At 41.7% G+C, this 20,917-nt stretch overlaps 1 protein-coding gene across 1 annotated transcript in view; it reads left to right on the plus strand.

Moving 5' to 3' along the window:
• SWAP70 (switching B cell complex subunit SWAP70) overlaps positions 1 to 19,270 on the plus strand; it is an 87,685-nt gene extending 68,415 nt beyond the window's left edge. Inside the window, exons 8-12 of the mRNA XM_004050682.5 lie at positions 4,552 to 4,659; positions 6,502 to 6,668; positions 14,173 to 14,371; positions 15,415 to 15,511; positions 16,187 to 19,270. Of these exons, the coding sequence (XP_004050730.1) occupies positions 4,552 to 4,659; positions 6,502 to 6,668; positions 14,173 to 14,371; positions 15,415 to 15,511; positions 16,187 to 16,293 (678 nt within the window). The 3' untranslated portion in view covers positions 16,294 to 19,270. The remainder of the gene's footprint in view (positions 1 to 4,551; positions 4,660 to 6,501; positions 6,669 to 14,172; positions 14,372 to 15,414; positions 15,512 to 16,186) is intronic.
• Positions 19,271 to 20,917: the final 1,647 nt, after the last annotated feature.

Raw genomic sequence — 20,917 nt, forward strand, 5'->3', positions numbered from 1 at the left:
GCCTCTTTCTGCTGCAATATATTTTGTGTAAAAATTCCCTTTAAAGGTTACGCTGAGCACCTGCCGTATGTGATTGCTGCTGCTTCCTTCCACTGTGCACACATCAAAAGTGGGTGTTATGAGGGAATGGTGGGGAGCTAGAACTTGGTGTCCTTTTTTATAATTTTAAAATTATAAAATAGCTCGTACCTGTAGAGGAGAATATGAAAAATGTATATACAAATAATCATACAGTGAATACCCATGAAAATACTACCCAGGTTAAGATAGATTATTGCTAATACAGGTTGAGTATCTCTTATCCGAAATGCTTATGACCCAAAGTGTTTCAGATTTGGGATTTTTTTGATTTTGGAATGTTTACATTATATACTGTATTTACCAGTTGAGATCCTCTTGCCTCAGCCTCCCAAATCCAAAAGTCTGAAATTGGAAATGCTTCAATGAGCATTTCCTTTGAGCATTATGTCAGAGCTCAAAAAGTTTTGGATTTTGGAGCATTTTATATTCTTTATTCAGGTCTTTCCCTCATCCCTAACTCCTGGAAACCACTGATCAATTCTCTGTTCCTGTATTTTTGCCTTTTCCAAATTGTCATATAAATGGAATCATACAGAATGTACATTTTAAGACCACATTCTTTGACTTAGCATTGTACATTTGAGATTCATACATTGATGCCCTTTTTAACTTTTAAACTCTGCCTTCCAGGAGCATGTAATGTTCTGCTCTGTATAATGTGAAGAAGGCATGCCTGGTGTTAGCAAGCTGTAGACCTATGTAGACAGCTTTCCCACTACCTAGGTTTATAGAATTATTTAAAAGACTGATTTAGGATTCTTGGATAAGTGCTGAAAAATTCTTATAGATCGCTTAGTAATCTTTGATTTTCTTGTCAATAAACACAGTTCTCCAATTTTTTCATGGAGGCATTCTTAGACAAAAACAGCTTAGATGAATATTTAATTAAATTTATTTATTTTGAGACAGGGTCTCGCTCTGTTGTTCAGGCTGGAGTGCGGTGGTGCCATGCTCACTCCCCTGCTCAAGAGATCTTCTTGCCTCAACATCTCAAGTAGCTGGGACTACTACAGGTGTGCACCACCATACCTGGCTAATTTTTTGTATTTTTAATAGAGATGAGGTTTTGCCGTGTTGCCCAGGCTAGTCTCAAACTCCTGGGTTCAAGCAGTCCACCCACTTCAGCCTCCCAAAGTGCTGGGATTACAGGAATGAGGCACCATGCCCAGCTGAATCTTTTAATCATCTGGAATTAGGTTACATATCTGTGGGTTCTTAAAATTTGACAGGCCTCATTTTAATTAGAAGAAGGAATAAGAAATCATGGTAGTTTTTATAAATTAATAGATTTACTTAAAGGGTTTACTTAAATTTTTATTTCTACTTTTGTTTCTTTTAAAAAATATAATCATTTGGGTAGGTTCAAAAATATACAAATATAAAAAGGCAGCTGTGAAAGATTTTCTCCCCCTCCCCCACTTATGAATTTCCACCCCTTGCCCAAGGTAAGGAAATATGAATATACATTCTTATTTTCCCATTTTTTAAACACACAAAAGTATATACTAGTGTCACTGTTCTGCCTCTAGTTTATTTCACTTAATATATTTTTTAGATCTTTTCATATCAGTATAAAGAGAGTTACCTCATTCTTTTTTATGGCTGTAGAATATTCTGTTATACAACTGTGTCATTACTTAATCATTCCCTGTTAGTGAACATTTGGGTTGTTTTAATCTTTTGTTTTAATAGGTAATGCTGTAGGGAATAATCTTGTACCTGTGTCATTGTATATGTGTTCATACATGTTCTGATATCTCTAGGGAATGAATTCTCAGAAGTGGGAATGCTGGGTCGAAGTGTGTAATTATGAAATCTGGGCTGATGGACCAGCCGCCATCTTGAGTGTTGCTATTCACTGTGCCGGAAGAAAAAGTGTTCTAGGGCTTGGCAATGCAGTGCTCCAGCCTAGAAATGTCACACTGTACTTCTATTTATAATATTTTGGTGAGAACTAGTCAGAACTTTCTGATGAGTAGTCAGCTGTCAAGCTTGCAGGAGTTCCCTTGTGTGTGGTAAATCATTTTTCTTTTTCTGCTTTTAAGATTATTTTTTGGTCTTTGTCTTTCAACAGTTTTACTGTGGTGTATGTGGGTGTAGATCTCTTTGTGTTTATCCTGTTTAGAGTGTATTGAACTTGAATATGTAGATTAATGTTTTGCCTTAAGCTGGATAAGTTTTCAGCCACAAATATTTTCCTACTTTTTTTTCCCTCTTCTGATACTTTCATTATGCAAATGTTGGTGCACATAATGGTGTCCCACATTTCTCTAAGGCTGTGTTCATTTTTCTTTTTTTTTTTCTGTTTTCCAGGTGCATAATTTCTATAGATCTGTCTTTAGTAGATTTTTCTTGTAGCCCAGATATACTGTTGAGTCCCTCTAGTGAATTTTTCATTTCAGTTATGGGACTTTTTACTTCCAGAATTTCCATTTGGTTCTTTCTGTGATTTATATCTCTTTATTATTCTCTATTTTATGGTATATTGTCATTCCTTCCATTACTTCTCTAGGTATGGTTTCCTTTAGTTATTTGAGCATAAAATATTTATAACTGCTTTGAAGTCTTCATATGCTAAATCCACCATCTGGGCCTCTTCAAAGGCAGTTTCCGTTGCCTGCTTTTTCCCTGTATATGGGCCATACTTTCCTTTTTCTTTGCATGTCTCATAATTTCTTGTAGAAATTAGACATTTTAGATAATGTGTGGTAGCAACTCTGGATTCTGATTCCACCCCTCTCCCCAGAGGCCTGCTGTTGTTTGCTCCTTTATTTGTTTAGTGACTTGGCTGGACTATTTCAGTGAAGTTTGTTTTCCTCACAGTGTGAAGCTTCTGACTGTTGCTCCTCAGAGGCACAGGCTTGGACAGGAACACAGTCACCCTGCGAAGACCCTGATTTTTGCAGGGCTCTCTTTGAGTGTCTTTCTCTGATCTCTCATTTAAGCTTTCCCCTTCTGTTGGTACCACACCAACAGCTGTTAGAGTTCACTAGTTTTGTTCTGTTGTTCTCCATAATGCCCTGGAACCTGAATTGCCTCACAGTCTGAGATCATTTAAATTCAGGCCTACATGTAGTCTTTAAGGTCGGTCTTTGAGACTTGTTCCTACTACATGAGAACTCTTCTTAGCTGTCTCTTTCTCTGGTTCTGTCTGTCAGACGTTTGGCTGGTCTGGCAAGAGCAGTGGCTCACACCTGTTAATCACTTTGGGAGGACAGGGTGGGAGGATCACTTGAGGCCAGGAATTTGAGACCAGCCTGGGCAACATAGCGAGACCTCATAGCAGTCAACCAACCAACCAACAACACTTTTAGCTGGTCCGTGTGTTAGTGTGTTGTTCTCATGGAGCTACTGGCCTCCTCTTAATTCTCAGCCACTCTTGCCTGGAATAAAGTTTCTGCAACATGCAGCTGGGGACAAAGAGAAATTCTGGCAGCCAGCCTGCCCCTCCCAGGAAGGTATCATAGCCCTAGGCTTGAGCTGAGGGGAGGGGAACCCTTGTTTGGGGTTCCATCTGCCAGGAGAAGAGCTTTCTTCTCACTGACACTGTAGGGGTGGGGAGGGAGTGCATCATATGCCACAGACCCTCACGATTCTTACTGAGAGTTAGATTTTCTTAGATAAATGTTCTCCATTTTAGAATGTCCTTAGCATAATTTCTAGAGACTTCTAAAGGTTTTGTTTTTTTAACAATAATTTTCACCAGTTATGGTTGTTTTGTTGGGGAAAGGGTCTGTGGAGCTCCTTATGCCACCCTTCTAGAAATTGGTTCTGGTGAAAGTTATAAGGAATAATGTATAAGATGACAAAACTGTACAGAAAGAGCTCAAGAAATAGCTCTCAAATCTCATGAATGTGGCTGGGCATGGTGGCTTACACCTGTAATCCCAGCACTTTGGGAGGCTGAGGTGGGCGGATCACGAGGTCAAGAGATCGAGACCATCCTGGCCAACATGGTGAAACCCCGTGTCTACTAAAAATACAAAAATTGGCTGGATGTGGTGGTGTGTGCCTGTAGTCCCGGCTACTCGGGAGGCTGAGGCAGGAGAATCACTTGAACCTGGGAGGTGGAGGTTGCAGTGAGCCGAGATCGTGCCACTGCACTCCAGCCTGGTGACAGAGCAAGACTCAGTCTCAAATAAATAAATAAATAAATAAATAAATAAATAAATAAATATCTCATGAATGCAATCCCAAGTGAATTTAATTCAATGACTATACTAAAACTTTCTTTGCAAAATGTTGTTCAGGCTTATCAATAGTCTTTCATTTACCTAATTTATTTTGTATGTTGATTCAGCAGATCGTTAGACTGGAATTCTAATGGAGCTAAAAGTTTTTATTCTATTATCTTTATTGAATGTTAAGAATGTTTGGCTTTTCCTGTACTTAAGTATGACTGTCTCTCTCTCTTTAATGTACTTCTACTCTAACACCTGCTTTTCTGTGGATGGGTTTTTGATTGGCTAGAAACTGGAGGAAGCAGCATCTCGTGCAGCAGAAGAGGAAAAGAAACGCCTTCAGACTCAAGTGGAACTTCAGGCCAGGTTCAGCACAGAGCTGGAAAGAGAGAAGCTTGTGAGTGTCACATGGCTGGAGAAAGCAGCTGCAGTAGCTCAGCCTGGGTCGGTGGGAACAGGGAAGGGCTGGAGGCTACAGTGAGGCGTGTCATCAGCTTGGCTTTGCTACTGACCTGGAATGGGCTGTAGGGGAAGTTGCATGTTTGTTCATTCATTAATTATCTGTTTATTGAGCACCTTCTATGTGCCAGGCGGTGTGCCAAAGATGTAATGGCAAAAGACATAAACCTTGTTTTTAAGACTCCTAAGTGGAAATTTATGGAGCCAGGCATGGTGGCCCACTCCTGTAATCCCAGCACTTTGGGAGGCCAAGGCATGAGAATTGCTTGAGCCCAGGAGTTCAAGACCAGCCTGGGCAATATCTACAAAAAAAAAAAAAAAAAAAAAAAGAATTAGCCAGGCCTGTTGGTACATGCCTGTAGTTCCAGCTACTTAGGAGGCTGAGGTGGGAGGATTGCTTGAGCCCAGGAGTTCGAGGCTACTGTGAGCTGTGATTTTGCCACTACACTCCAGCCTGGGTGATGGAGCAACGCCCTGTCTCCAAAAAAGAAAAAAAAAGAAATTTGTGGAATGATGTGATAAATGCTTGGTTAGGGTGACTATGTTTCCTGGTTTGCCTGGGAGAGTCCCTGCCATTCTGGTATAATTATTAATAACATTCCTTTTCATTCTCAAAACAGTTCTGATTTGGAAAATAAATAGTTATGGAAAAAGTAAGCATAGGTTCCATGGTATATCTCCTCTGTAATAAGCAAGGATGGCGGGGGTGAGATCCTGAAATTGTGAGAACATCTAGATTCTGATTTGTTGCTCTTGGCAGCTCCGGTTCATCCTAGAGGTTTCCATCTTCAAGAGACCCAAGATCCAGGTTGTCTTAGGTAGTTAGCTGGTTAGCTGGAACCCAGGTCTTCTCACATTGAGTGATACTCTGTCAGAGAGTGCTAAGCCCAGTGCCTAAATAGATGCATGTGACATTTCCTCTAGTCACTTTTTGTTATTTAGAGTTGAAAGAGATGTGTTTGTGGTTCAGAGAAAAGAGGAAGGCAAATGTGACGTAGAGAAACAGCCAGAATGTCTGGTCTTGTTTCCTCTCTGGTCCTTCTTACTGAACATTGGCTTTTTCTTCTTTAAGTATAGGATTATCACATGCTCTCTCATGACTCTTCTGAAGACAGAGTGAGCTAATGCAAGTGAAAATATTTTATCAACTGCAGAGAAGAGGCTAATGTGTTTGTTATATTTAGGATGTTCTTGTCTTGTAATTTTTAAGGCAGGGATTCAAAACTCTGTAATCCAGAAGGGAAAAACCATTAACTTATACAGATTAACTGAAATGCTTGAGTTCCTCTAGGGCTGGAGGTGCCCCAGGGAGTGGAGACAGCCAGGGAGGTGTGGGAGGAATCCCATGCTGGATGACCTTTCCTTCTTCTTTAGTGTAACGCTCCACTGCTCTGACTGGGAAAAGGTTCGTTCCTTTTAGAGAAGACCCTATTGGTAAAAAGATTGTGACTTTAAGACAGAAAGGAATTTAGAGAGAAATTACACAAGGAAACATTTTTTTTCTTGACTTGAGTCTTAAAATGTGGAGTGGAAGGGATGGAAAATACAGCAGGGCAGAACATAATTTGGGTTATAATTTGCTCTTCCCAGACTCTTTCACTATTGCGATTGGGTGTGGTGCCCTCATCTCCTCCATCTTTAAGTTCAAGGATTGAAGGACAGGGTCCTGCCACCCTGATGGGCTGAGGCTGCAGCTGTGGGCAACCCCTCAGGTGGAGGTGAGGCTTTCCCTGAGAAAGAAGTCAACCTGCATTTAAACAAGACCCTTTTATACCAACAGATCAGACAGCAGATGGAAGAACAGGTTGCTCAAAAGTCCTCTGAACTGGAACAGTATTTACAGCGAGTACGGGAGCTGGAAGACATGTACCTAAAGCTTCAGGAGGCTCTTGAAGATGAGAGACAGGCCCGGCAAGATGAAGAGACAGTGCGGAAGCTTCAGGCCAGGTGCCAGATTTGTTTGCAGACTTTGCCTTTATGTACTTTGCCTGGGCTAATACAGTTTCTTGGAATGACTAACACTCTGGTGGAGAGGGAGAAGTGTCTCTGCTCTGGCTGTGACTGAGCTCGAGGTGCTGTCCAGATTAGAAAGACTGTGGAGACTCGACCGGCTGGAGTGTTTCTTTTTATTCTGAGGCGCTGGGAAACCCTTGCTTCTGGGGCTAAATAAGGGCCTATTTTAGAGCAGTCTGGTAGGTATGTTTGATGAGGTACCCTTAGTCATATTTGAGAAAATCCACAAACCCAGAATTACCTCTGATAAGAGCTTGGCATCTTCAACATGCTCCAGACCAGAGAGGGCCGTTGGTATGCAGGCAGGGGCCTGTTCAGGCCAACGTTGCCATCAGGTTTTGAGGAATAAGGAAGAAATATGCAGTTTCTATTTGGTCATTCAGGATTGGTAACATTCCTTCAGTAATTACTACTTGAAATCCTAATTTTAAAAGTATTTGAAACCTAGATTTTTTTTCCCCTTAGAACTTTATGATAGTCATGTTCGCAGATGAAAATTCTCAATTTTGGGCCTTCATGGCAGCAGGGAGGACAAAATAAAATGAAGACTCCCAAAGGGAAAAATTGAGCCTATCCTCTGCCAGTTTCTACTTTGCTGCCCCATTTACATTCTTTAAGGTGTCTGGGATGGGAGACAACACTGAAAAGTATTCACTACAGTAGCAGCACATGGTCCAGTCTTTGATCTCTGACCCCCTGTTTTGGGGAGCAATTATGAGATGAGCTAGGGTAGATTTTCCATGGCTGCCATTTTACATGTGGAGCAGCAAAAGATGTTTCTTTAATCTTTAGATAGGAAGAGAAAGAAGAAGACATCTTTAGTTGTATATTTTGCCAAAAGTGACTTCAAAAATAAATAAATTGTTTTGGACATTTAGATTTTAAATTTAAATTTTTTTAAGGAAAAATTATTTTCTAAATAGGAAATTAAGCATGTAGCATATTGCCAGGCATTTATAGGCCCCACAGGTACACATTCACTGCACTGTGAGGTTAATCGGGTTCTTGGAACTCCCTTCCAGTGCCACTCGGCAGTGATTTTAGCAGAAGATTCACTGTATGGGAATGTTTGAGTGCCATGTGACGTCCAGAGTGACGTTCTACATGACACTCAACATTTTTTGAGCCACCTCATAATTTGAGCCGTGTTGAGAGTTAATAGATTGTTTTTGTGCAAAGAATTCACAGGTGAAATATGCTATATGTATTACTGCAGTTTTGTGGGAAGTTGATTATGACACAGCAGAGACTAGATCACAGAGGGAACCAGATAATTCTAGAAATACTAGTCTTAGTTATTTAGTGTTTATAGAATGAGTGATATTTTGAATAAGGGATACTTTTGGATAATTGAAGCCAGTGGTTTTTAAACCAATGTTATGTATCAGAATCACCTCACAAAGCTTCTGAAAAATACACCACAAAGTGTGGCTCACCCACCACACTTTGGGAGGCCGAGGCTGGAGGATCACTTGAACCCAGGAGTTTATGACCAGCCTGAGCAACATGGTGAAACCTCATCTTTAAAAAAAAAAAAAAAAAAAAGTCTACTTGGGAGGCTGAGGCAGGAGGATCACTTGAGTCCAGGAGGTTGAGGCTGCAGTGAGCTGCATTTGCACCACTGTACTACAGCCTGGAGGACAGAATGAGACCCTGTCTCAAAAAAAAACACAAAACAACAACGGCAAAAAACTCCAGCTAATTATTTTGCACACTCTGATTTAAGCAATAGCAAAATGGTTTCAACCTTTTGAATCCAGATGTAACTTCTACATACAACTCTGATCCAATATGCTGAAAGTACTGCACACAAATTTAACTTTTTCTTAATGTGCAAAGGGCATTTTATGAATATAATTATTTTATTATTCTAAATTTTTTTTCTCTTAGTTTTTGGAACCTGAAATGGACAAATTTGCCCCCCTGCCCCCTTTTTTTTTTCTGAGATGGAGTCTTGCTCTGTTACCAGGCTGGAGTGCAGTGGCGTGATCTCGGCTCACTGCAACCTCCACCTCCTGGGTTCAAGTGACTCTCCTGCCTCAGCCTCCCGACTAGCTGGGACCACAGGCGCGCACCACCACACCTGGCTAATTTTTGTATTTTTAGTAGAGATGGGGTTTCGCCATGTTGGCCAGGATGGACTCAATCTCCTGACCTTGTGATCCGCCTGTCTCAGTCTCCCAAAGTGCTGGGATTACAGGCATGAGCCACCACGCCCGACCTAGTGGTCATTTTTAAGAGAAGTGTGTTCCTCTTTCCTGAAGTCACTGAAGGCTGTGGCTGATTCAGAGGGACTTTCTGTCAGATTGGCAGAGAGGGTTTGTTCTTTGCTCCTCAGGATAGGCCTTTCTGGATAGAAAAATCAAGGGAAGTCATCCTGGAGTTGGGTTGGAAAACTGGCAATAATGAAATGCACATAATCTTACGCCAAGGGCCTGTGTAAAAGGCTGCTCAGTTAACTCTTCTCACTCCTTTTTTTTTTTTTAATTTTATTATTATTATACTTTAAGTTTTAGGGTACATGTGCACATTGTGCAGGTTAGTTACATATGTATACATGTGCCATGCTGGTGTGCTGCACCCACTAACTCATCATCTAGCATTAGGTATATCTCCCAATGCTATCCCTCCCCTCTCCCCCCACCCCACCACAGTCCCCAGAGTGTGATATTCCCCTTCCTGTGTCCATGTGATCTCATTGTTCAATTCCCACCTATGAGTGAGAAGATGCGGTGTTTGGTTTTTTGTTCTTGCGATAGTTTACTGAGAATGATGATTTCCAATTTCATCCATGTCCCTACAAAGGACGTGAACTCATCATTTTTTATGGCTGCATAGTATTCCATGGTGTATATGTGCCACATTTTCTTAATCCAGTCTATCACTGTTGGACATTTGGGTTGATTCCAAGTCTTTGCTATTGTGAATAGTGCCGCAATAAACATACATGTGCATGTGTCTTTACAGCAGCATGATTTATAGTCCTTTGGGTATATACCCAGTAATGGGATGGCTGGGTCAAATGGTATTTCTAGTTCTAGATCCCTGAGGAATCGCCACACTGACTTCCACAATGGTTGAACTAGTTTACAGTCCCACCAACAGTGTAAAAGTGTTCCTATTTCTCCACATCCTCTCCAGCACCTGTTGTTTCCTGACTTTTTAATGATCGCCATTCTAACTGGTGTGAGATGGTATCTCATTGTGGTTTTGATTTGCATTTCTCTGATGGCCAGTGATGGTGAGCATTTTTTCATGTGTTTTTTGGCTGCATAAATGTCTTCTTTTGAGAAGTGTCTGTTCATGTCCTTTGCCCACTTTTTGATGGGGTTGTTTGTTTTTTTCTTGTAAATTTGTTTGCTCACTCCTTTCTTAAAGCAACAGCTAATCATTCGTGGAATATTTGGAATCTCAATTATTCTTTTAATGGATAGTTCTTTCTCAGTGTCTTAAAAAGACAGTGTCTTAAAAAAAAAGAGAAACTTTTTATAGTAAATTGTTTAAATGAAAGACAAGAACTTTAGCTTGAAACACATAGATCTTGTAATTTTTTTTTTTTTTTTGAGACGGAGTCTCGCTCTGTCACCCAGACTGGAGTGTAGTGGCGTGATCTCGGCTCACTGCAAGCTCTGCCTCCCAGGTTCAAGCCATTCTCCTGCCTCAGCCTCCTGAGTAGCTGGGACTACAGGCGCCTGCCACCACGCCCAGCTAATTTTTTGTATTTTTAGTAGAGACGGGGTTTCACCGTGTTAGCCGGGATGATCTTGATCTCCTGACCTCGTGATCCACCCGCCTCGGCCTCCCAAAGTGCTGGGATTACAGGCTTGAGCCACTGCGCCTGGCCAGATCTTGTAATTTTAAAAATTACGATTGAAGTTTTTTTTTAACTTTTAATTTTTGTGGGTACACAGTAGGTGTTTATATTTGTGAGGTACATGAGATATTTTGATACAGGCATACAATGTATAATAATCACATCAGGGTAAATGGGGTATCCATCACCTCAAGCATTTATCCTTAGTCTTACAAACAGTCCAATATACTGTTTTAGTTAGTTTTAAATGTACAATTAAATTATGATTGACTATAGTCACCCTTTCTGCTATGAAGTTTATTTTTTTATGTGTAATCCTGAAGGTGATCTAGCCACTTCTGAATGAGAACTCAGAAGAAAACTGTTCATTTAAAATGTAGAAAACTCAAGTTTTTGGCCGGACATGGTGGCTCACGCTCTAATCCCAGCACTTTGGGAGGCTGAGGCGGGCGGATCCCTTGAGGCTCGGAGTTGGAGACCAGCCTGGCCAGCATGGTGAAACCCTGTCTCTACTAAAAATACAAAAATTAGCTGGGCGTGGTGGTGCATGCCTATAATCCCAGCTACTCGGGAGGCTGAGGCACTTGAATCCAGGAGGTAGAGGTTGCAGTGAGCTGAGATTGCACCACTGTACTCCAGCCTGTCTCAAAAAAGAAAAAAACAAAAAAGAAAAAATTAAGAAAAGTCGAGTTATTGGAAAGTTCTTGAGGCTGAGCCATAATCTGTCCTGTTGCAACTCTTACCCACTTTGGATCTGTAACACCCAGGAGTACACCTTAGTCGTGTCTGTATTCCCAGCAACTCGTACCTGGCACACAGTAAGTACCCAAGGAAGTTTTTTTGAATGAATGAATGGATCCAATGGGACCACATGGAACAACAGTCCCTCTTCCATTTGATATAATACTTTTCATATGTTTGAAGGTTAGAGACTGGGCTCTGGAATGAGGCCACGGTTTGATTCCTGGCTCTGGTACTTTTAGCCGTGTAACTTGAGAGAATGGCCAACTTTATACAGTTGTGAGGATGAAATGAAATGATGCATGCAGAGTGTTTTAGAGTAATGCCCAGCATTTGGGAGTCACTCAGAGTGTGTTGCTTTCTGTTCCTTTATCTCATTTGCAGACGGGGAAGATATATAATGTGTGGAATGTAAAAATAAGCATTCAAAAAAAAGATGTTGACAGGCTAGAATGATGATTTTAGACCAAGAAGCTAATTTAATATATCAAAAGAACAAGTACAGGATCCAGGAGACTTGGCTTTATAGAAATTCATTTGAAAAGTTCTACAGTTTCATTTCCCCGAAATGTGGTTGCCAAAACCCTATACACTCTTAGGCAGCCTTAATGAATGTGAAGTGTCCAGAGCAAATGCGATAATTGTCCCTCTATAATATGAGCTGTTACCTACCAGTACTTGCTGTGTGGTAGGCATGTAAATACCTTATGTGCATTATCGCATTTAATATACTAATAAACCTTTGATGGTAGGTGTAGTTTCTATTCCTTTTTTGATAAATGAGGAAGCCGATACACAGAAAAAGAGTGAGGCACTGAAGTCTTTAGTCAGGAGTCTTACTTGCAAACCACAGAAACCACCTTGTATTAGCTAAAGCAATAAAACAATTTGTTGAAAGTTTCTTAAATAGTTTGCCAGTTCCACAGAAAGGCAGGTGACCAGGCCTTGAACACAGGCAGGAATCACAGGGGGATGAGCAGCCCCAACTACAGCCCAAGCCAGGCCATGAGAAGAGTCCAGTGAGGATGCGGCTGGCGCCCATGTTTGTACCAGGCATCAGCAGTGCCATCGCTCCTGCTGTCACTCAACACTGCATGTTACTGCCACCGGCAAGATGAATTCTCTACTGGCTCTGCTTCTTTGTGCCAGGTGCTTCAGAGTCAAAGTTCCAGAAGGAGCATCTACATAGCCAAGCCCAGCTTGTGCCTCCACCATACCCTAGCTGCCAAGGGGTGGGAGGGCAGGTGTCTGGCCTGTGGATTCTATAGTGGGAAATGAGCCCTACCTTCCATCAAGACTTCTACTGTGGCAGTTCCCCTAGACACATGAAGGAGTTCAGAGGCTGGGCAGCCCAAGCACCTGGAAATGTCCATTCCCCCTCCATACTTTTACCACTAGAATGAAAAAACAGACCCATCCAGTCTTGTTCATTCTTATTTCCCCAGTGCCTAGAAAAGCACGTAGAAGGCACATAAAAAATACACATCAACTGAGTGAATAAACTCTGCACTGGCCAGACCACATCTGTAGTGTCGTGTTCTGTTGTGTACATCAAACTCCAAGAGACATCTGAGGAGACCTCAGTGTCTCCAAAGAAGGATATTGAGTCTGGAAGCTGGGTCCCATTAGTTAAGGCTGGAGGTCGTCTTCTTAGAGAAGGATGTTCTCAACAGGCAACAAAGCTGCCTTCCAGTTGCTAAAGGGCTACCACAGGGAAGAGGGAGTAGATACTTCCTTTGTGGAACTAGGGTAGTGGATGGGAGAACTCATCTTAGTATAAGAAAAAACTTCGTAAGAATTGAAGCTGCCCATAAATAAACTGGCCCAATTTGTGAGGCAACGAGTAGTAGCCCATCACCTAGAGTATTGGAGCTGAGTTGAATAACAACCTTGCAGGAAGTTGTAGAGGGAATTTGGAAATTGGTGTTGGTATAGTCTGTTACTTTATTTCCTTTGTTGTTAGTTTTATAAGAGCAGATGCTGGCAGGTAGTAGTAACTGACCAGTCATGTGACTTTACTTTGTTACCATAATATTGGTGTTCAAGCCACTAGATATGTATCCTGTCCTTGGCTGGCATCGAATGACACTATATACACTTTAATGCAGGTTTTGGGTGTTTGTTAGTTTATTTAAACAACTACATAGCTGGGTATTCCCAGATAGGTATTCCTGTTATTTTGGTGTCACACAGACCTGGGTTAAAATCCATTATAACCTGTGCAACATACTTTTAAACCCTTTGGTTTTTCATTGCTTCATCTGTAATGTAGGGACAATACCTTTCAGGATTGTTAGGGGATTAGCAATAATGGAGGCAAAGGCCTGGCATGTAGCAATTGTTCAATAAATAGTATCTCTATTCTGTCTGTGTTAACTCCTTTCTTCATCTTCATTATCAGCTTTTTCCATGGTAATAGGTTTTTACTAGATGAAAATGTTTTCATGTTGTAGCAACCAGGCAAACTTCAATTCTTGGCCCTGCCACCTGGCAGGTGGATGATCCTAGTACAGGCCACTGAACCTTTGTGTCTCACTTGCACCATCTCTAAAATATGAGTAGCAGCACCTAAATTTACTGTGAGGATTAATTGAGAAAATACACTTGACTCTTAGGCCAGTTCCTGGCACACATTAAACTCTGGATAAATGTTATTTTTTATTTCACAAACAGGTGAAACTGAGAGAGCTTAGAGCAGGACATATAGGCTGCTTTACCAGCTTTGTGAATATGAGCTTCTCTGGCTCCTGCTTTCCTCCTGATGGAATGAGAGGGGGATTAGACGACCTCAAATATTCTCTTGTCTAAAATGCTTCCCTCGTCTGCTGGGTCAGGGTGGTGACCTGGGCAGGATTTGATCTGGAGCTTTCCTCCACATTGTAGGTTGTTGGAGGAAGAGTCTTCCAAGAGGGCTGAACTAGAAAAGTGGCACTTGGAGCAGCAGCAGGCCATTCAGACAACCGAGGCGGAGAAGCAGGAGTTGGAGAATCAGCATGTCCTGAAGGAACAGGCCCTGCAGGAGGCCATGGAGCAGCTGGAGCAGCTTGAGTTAGAACGGAAGCAAGCACTTGAGCAGTACGAGGTAATGAGACTTGGCCCTGCCAACTTGTATATTTAAATTTTTGAAAAACATTTCTCAATAATAGAATTATTTGCTTAGCTGCCAATATGAAGCTGTAGTAAGAATCTTGCTTAGCTGTAAGAAAGAAAAAAGAGGGAGTTTTTACAGGAGATAAGATTTATTATACATCCATCAGAGACAGAAACTGCACAGTAATTTGAACAGGGAAAGTTTGATATAAAACATTATTAACTGTCATAGGAGATTACCTACTGTGTTGTAAAGAAGGCTTTGAGAATGCAGGAATAGCAGACGTAGGGAGCAGCCACTGCCTCGAAAACTGAGGCAGAGCACCAGGGAGGGAGTGGATCTGGAAGAGCATTCTTTGCTTCTTGCCCCTTAACCCCAGTGCTGTGATCCAGACCTCCATGGAGAGGGTGCATAGATGGCAGAAAAGTTTGTTGAGGTGCTGTGCCAGCAAAGCTCACTGGGAGGCCACCTTCTGGGGCACTGGCAAAAGCTGCTCACAGGGAGGTGCTACAAAAACTCACTGGTGGTGAGCACTGTGGGTGTTCTGAGTGCCACAGGGGCCGCTGAGTGGAACCTAGAAGAAAAGTCCCTCCCTCCTCGTGTCCCTTCAGCACCCTCTACTGACAAAGCTTTATGCTGCCAGCTAGTGAGGGAGAATTATTTTAGTTTCACCAGCAGGACCGTTCAGGGTGGATTTGGAGTGGAGAGGCAGTAAACTGTAACTGGCACACAGGGCCATACACCCATTGTAATTAGTATGCAGATGGTGGAAGAATAGGCTTTGGAATCAGACAGCCTGGGTTCCAATTCTGGCTCTACCATTTCCTGCTGTGTGACTCTCGGCAGGTTACTGACCTTCTCTGAACCCGTTTTCACTCTGTACAATGGGGTAATAGTAGTTCCCACTTCTTACAATGGGCTATGAGAGGATTTAATGAGATAATTCACAAATACATAGTAAGGGCCCCATAGTTGTGATTTGGTTTTTAAACTACCCCTGTGTCTGCATAGTCCAAAATCCACTTTTGTTTCAGGAAGTTAAAAAGAAGCTGGAGATGGCAACTAATAAGACCAAGAGCTGGAAGGACAAAGTGGCCCATCATGAAGGATTAATTCGACTGATAGAACCAGGTAACAGACTCTATGAAGTAATCATATATTTATTTTTATTTTTCATTTTTATTTTATTTATTTATTTATTTTGAGATGGAGTCTCGCTCTGTCGCCCAGGCTGGATGGAGTGCAGCGGTGCGATCTTGGCTCACTGCAAGCTCCGCCTCCTGCGTTCACGCCATTCTCCTGCCTCAACCTCCCAAGTAGCTGGGACTACAGGTGCCCGCCACCACGCCTGGCTAATTTTTTGTATTTTTAGTAGAGACGGGGTTTCACCGTGTTAACCAGGATGGTCTCAATATCCTGACCTCGTGATCCGCCTGCCTCAGCCTCCCAAAGTCCTGGAATTACAGGCGTGAGCCACCATGCCCTGCCCATATATTTATTTTTAAATTTATTTTTCTGTTTCACTTGTGTATTTGAATTGTACTAAAGAAACTTTTTTAGCCCGAATGTAAAAAAACCAAGCTGTTCAGGATAAATTTCTCTTGAAAATCTTATCCCCTAATAGGTAAGAGGGCCCAGTTAATCCCCTTGGTATACATCTTCTAATTGTTTTAGCTGGTATGACATTTATGGATGTTCCTCAAAGAAGAAATAAAGTAGGAAAGTTACTATTTTGTCTGTAGAAAAATGATGGGGTACCCTGAAGAATATAATACTTCCTGTATTTAAAGCATGTTTGCCTCTTAGGTTCAAAGAACCCTCACCTGATCACTAACTGGGGACCTGCAGCTTTCACTGAGGCAGAACTTGAAGAGAGAGAGAAGAACTGGAAAGAGAAAAAGACCACGGAGTAACTGAGCTTGCTGGCAGTCACGTCAGTTATGTAGATACTGCATGGCAGGAGAGCTTTACGCTAAAGACAAAAGAAACAGCTTTGGGGGCCGGGCGTGGTGGCTCACGCCTGTAATCCCAGCACTTTGGGAGGCCGAGGCGGGTGGATCACCTGAGGTCAGGAGTTCAAGACCAGCCTGGCCAACCTGGTGAAACCCTGTCTCTACTAAAAATACAAAAAAAATTAGCTGAGCGTGGTGGCGGGCGCCTGTAATCCCAGCTACTTGGGAGGCTGAGGCAGGAGAATCACTTGAACTTGGGAGGCGGAGGTTGCAGTGAGCTGAGATCATGCCATTGTACTCCAGCTTGGGCAGCAGAGTGAGACTCCATCTCAAAAAAAAAAAAAAAAAAACAAAACCCAGCTTTGCTGCTTTTAACTCTTCTTCCTTCTGTGCCTGTCTAAGTGGGTCAATATCCTAAGGAAGCCTTCTTATTTATCTTCCTGCAAACAAGGGCTACCTGAAAAGAAAAAAAAAAAAAAGTCAACATTGTCAAGCTGTTCGTTTACTCTTTCTTTGAAAACATCACCTTCTGAAATTTGTCTTTTAGCTCTCTCAGATTCTTCCCCAAATGAGGCAGGGTGCAGACAGCACAGTCAGTTCTGCAGAGTTTGGAGGGGCTCACTGTCACTGGGTACTCAGAACCTCTGTGGACTGGATGTCAGCTCTTTCCTTTGGCAGCGTGTTTCCTTCTCCGAGTATGTGCTGTTAAACTAGATTGGCCAGTTTGCTTTCCATTTCCTGACACTTGACATGGAATGCCTTTGACCGTTGGTGCTCTGACAGAGAAGTCATGGAGTCATTGTCATTTCCTGGTTGCCCTTTTGGAATGTGATCCTGTTAGTAGAGGTTTTCTAGCTTCTACTAAGATATTTCTTTCCCTAACCATCATACACTTGGCATGTTTCATTCCCATCTCCTTTCCCCTCACCTTAAAGGAGACTACCCCTTTGCCCCATATTGTCAACCTAATTTTCTCTCGTACTCTCTCTAGTGAATGATGTGCTACCAAGTATATGCCAGGCTGTGAGAGGATTATACTGAGTAGTAGAAAGAAGCTAATTTGAAATAAAAATTATTTGTATAATTAAGAAAGCAGATTACATGCACATGGTCAACAGGAAGTTGACCGTATGTCTGCTAGTTAGATTCAAAACATCATAAAGATGATAGCATGTCAATATATTAGCCTAGCCATTATGTTAGCCTTTGTTAGGTGGGCAGCTTTTCTGCTTTTTCCCTTCCTCTATGGTGACAACGGAGGAAATATCCAATAGAAACACGTCTAACACGGAAATTGGCATCATAGTTTATATGCATCTGATTTGAAAGGAGTATTGAGGAAGGTTTTCATATATGATCTATCTTTGGATTAAAAAGAACATTTATGAAATCAAGCCTTCTAACACTAGTTATAATTGAGAAGCAACAGTAACTCCGTGGACAGCAATCAAGCTTAAAATTGTAAATAAATATGGGGATAATTCAGTTGTTGCAAAAAAAGGGCAGAATTCAGTAGAATAAAGTCCTTTTCTCTTACAGGTATTAAATGAGGACAGAGAACCTCAGGTGTTCTTATGCTAGTGCTTGCTGAGTGCATACTAAGAAAGCAATTCCAAATAGATGTATACATCTAGAGAGAGTGGTATTAGAGGTTCAGTGTATGTATTTATTTACATGAGAGGAAACTGGAATATAATCCCATAAATTATCACCTTTTATGACTGGAAAATATTTGCCAATGAAGAAATGGTCTGTAGGTATTTGTCTTAAGATTTTTGGCTGTTTAATAAAAATGTAACTTTAATGGTTTCTTATAGTTGCCTTTATAAAGTGTATTGTCTAAAATATTTTTGTATCATGTGCCTTTGAAATTTGACGGCTGATTTGGGTGTTGGATTTCTGCCCAGCCATTTATCAGTATTATCATTTTATTCAGTAGCTGGCAGGTGTATTAGACCAACGAGACTTAGGTAAGGAATGGAACCTTTCCTGTGGTTTGATTGCACATTACACCAGAAGACTCCAGTATCCCTCATTCCAGAATGAGGAAAAAGTATTCTACAAAGAACCTAATCACCTCTGTGAAATCTATGGGATGGAAACAGTGTGGCCTTAGGAGTCAAATAGTCTCTGCATGGTGGGGAGGATCATGATGGAATATGTGAATTTCTACTTCTAGAAGTTGTGAATAGGTCCTGCGCTTTTGCAGAATGTCCTTCCTTAAACCTGGCTTATTCCACAGCTGTAGCTGATAACATGACCTGGGGCTTAGCTGCTCTAGCCCTGGGTTCTTGGAGACCTCACACTGCCTGGCCCCTGGCCATCCACCTAAGGACTGCCTGCTTTCTGGTCACATGTGGACCTTGATACGACTAAGCGGTTACATATGTGGTTGTGCAAAAGCTTTCTGTTTAATGCATAGTGTTACCGATTTACATCTTGGTTTTCAGTGGCACTATGTCTAGGAGGCAATATCCTTTTAAACAGTGCTTTGGCTAAGATAGATACTTGTGAATCAAAGATAGCACAGAAATGAACTAAGTATATCCCATTTGGAATTATATTTTGATACTATTTAAAATGGTTTCACCTGTTAAAGGGCCAACAGAACTCTTGGTTTTACTTTTGTAATTACTGTACAGAAAATTTCAAGAGTGTTTCAGTGCTTGTCATCAGGTGTTTTCCTTAATAAGCAGGGATATGATCATTTACAGGAATTATATATGAAAAAAGTTTTTGAAATGTATTTTTGTGATATGCTATGTTGAGGGGAAACCAAATATTTATGATTTTAAAACATTCGTATGAAAACATTGTACAATGTAATATGCTTAACTTTCTCAATTTTTTGCTAATTTTTCTAAGATATATTAAAAATGTTTTATATTTTTTTTAAGTAAAATGGACCCAGTAAGAAAATTAAAAATACCAGAACATACATTTTAAACTGTCTGATTTAATAAAACAGTGGGGGGTAAAGTTGGGTGTATCTATGTGTTTTTCATATAATGAGATGGACTTTGGTTTAGGGACATTTCCTGAAAACACTGGGTTTGGAGTTTAGACCCCAAGAAGTTAGCTATAGCCTCATGTTTGGTGTTTGAGTCACGAATGTGGGCAAGCCATGGCTGATGTGTCAGCTCACAAACGGGAACTTACAAAGATGATTTCTCATTCATTGTTGCTGTTACCTTCAAATTTTCTTACCTCTGTTTTCCTTAGTTTTCTTTTTATGCCTTTCAGTTTTTCTTTCACCAGAGTAAACCGTGTGGCTTTTTGTTTGTTTGTTGTGGTTTGCATTGTTGCCAAGATAAAATGCCTGTGGTGGACTAAGTGGGCCCACTCAGGCCAGCTTGATTGTGTATTGGAAAGCTGATCTTTCCCTCTTGGAGGGAGGGAGAGGACACTGGTTGGTGTGTTTAAAAACTGTTCTTTCTGAGGCGGGCAGATCATGAGGTCAGGAGATCGAGACCATCCTAGCTAACACAGTGAAACCCTGTCTCCACTAAAAATACAAAAAAATTAGCCGGGCGTGGTGGCAGGCACCTGTAGTCCCAGCTACTCGGGAGGCTGAAGCAGGAGAATGGCGTGAACCCGGGAGGCAGAGCTTGCAGTGAGCCAAGATCATGCCACTGCACTCCAGCCTGGGCGACAGAGGGAGACTCCGTCTCAAAACAAAAACAAAGAACTGTTCTTTCTCTATCACAGTGGTTCTCAACTGGTGGTAATTTTGCCCTCCAGGGGACATTTGGCAATGTCTGGAGACATTTTTTGTTGTCACAACTGGAGGGAGTGTTGCTGGCATCGAGTAGGTAGAGGCCAGGGATGCTGCAAAACATCTTAAAATGCCCAGGACAGCACCCATTAACAATTATGTGGACTAAAATGTCAGTAGTGGCAAGGTTGAGAAAACCTGCTCTACAGAAAGGCAAGTTCTATTATCCAGAACACAATGTAACCCTTGGAGTCAGGGTTTCCCTTTCAGATGTCCTAGGAGTTGACTGGCCTCTTCAGTGCAAATGAGGAGCACCTGGAAGGGAGAATGCCTGTTTCTCTGTGAGCTGGCAGAGAGCAGAGGGCAGGGATCTCTGACACACCCAGAGCCTCTGGAGGGGGTTGCTTTGGATATATTTTAAAAGACTATGATGCAAGTTGCTGAGGCGTGAAGTGTAAAAGCTGCCTTAACCCTGATTTATTTCCAGGTGCTGAAACACAGGGTGGGTCTGTCAGCACCATTTAGCAGCTTGTAAGGAATGAATTTTCAGATTTGCCACTCAGGTAGTGATGTGTCCCGCACAACGCTTGTGCTTGTTCTAACTGGCCAAGCCTTAATTGCAACCTTCTGGGTAGTTCCAGCAAGGCACAGCTGCCCTAGTGGGGCGAGGATCAGGTGAATAAGGTCAAGACATATGAAAGTGGGAAGAGGCACTCCTCAGCTTTTACAGTGCAGAGGAGGTGCTCCAGATTTGTTAAAGGATCAGTTTTGGGAATAGTTTATGGAATCTCTATTTCTTTCCTCTCCTTCCCCCTCTACTCCTTTTTTATATATTAGAGACTGTAATAATCACCTCCCTACTTCCTACTC

This window comes from Gorilla gorilla, chromosome 9 (genome assembly GCF_029281585.2).
Source record: "Gorilla gorilla gorilla isolate KB3781 chromosome 9, NHGRI_mGorGor1-v2.1_pri, whole genome shotgun sequence".
Lineage (NCBI taxonomy): Eukaryota > Metazoa > Chordata > Mammalia > Primates > Hominidae > Gorilla > Gorilla gorilla.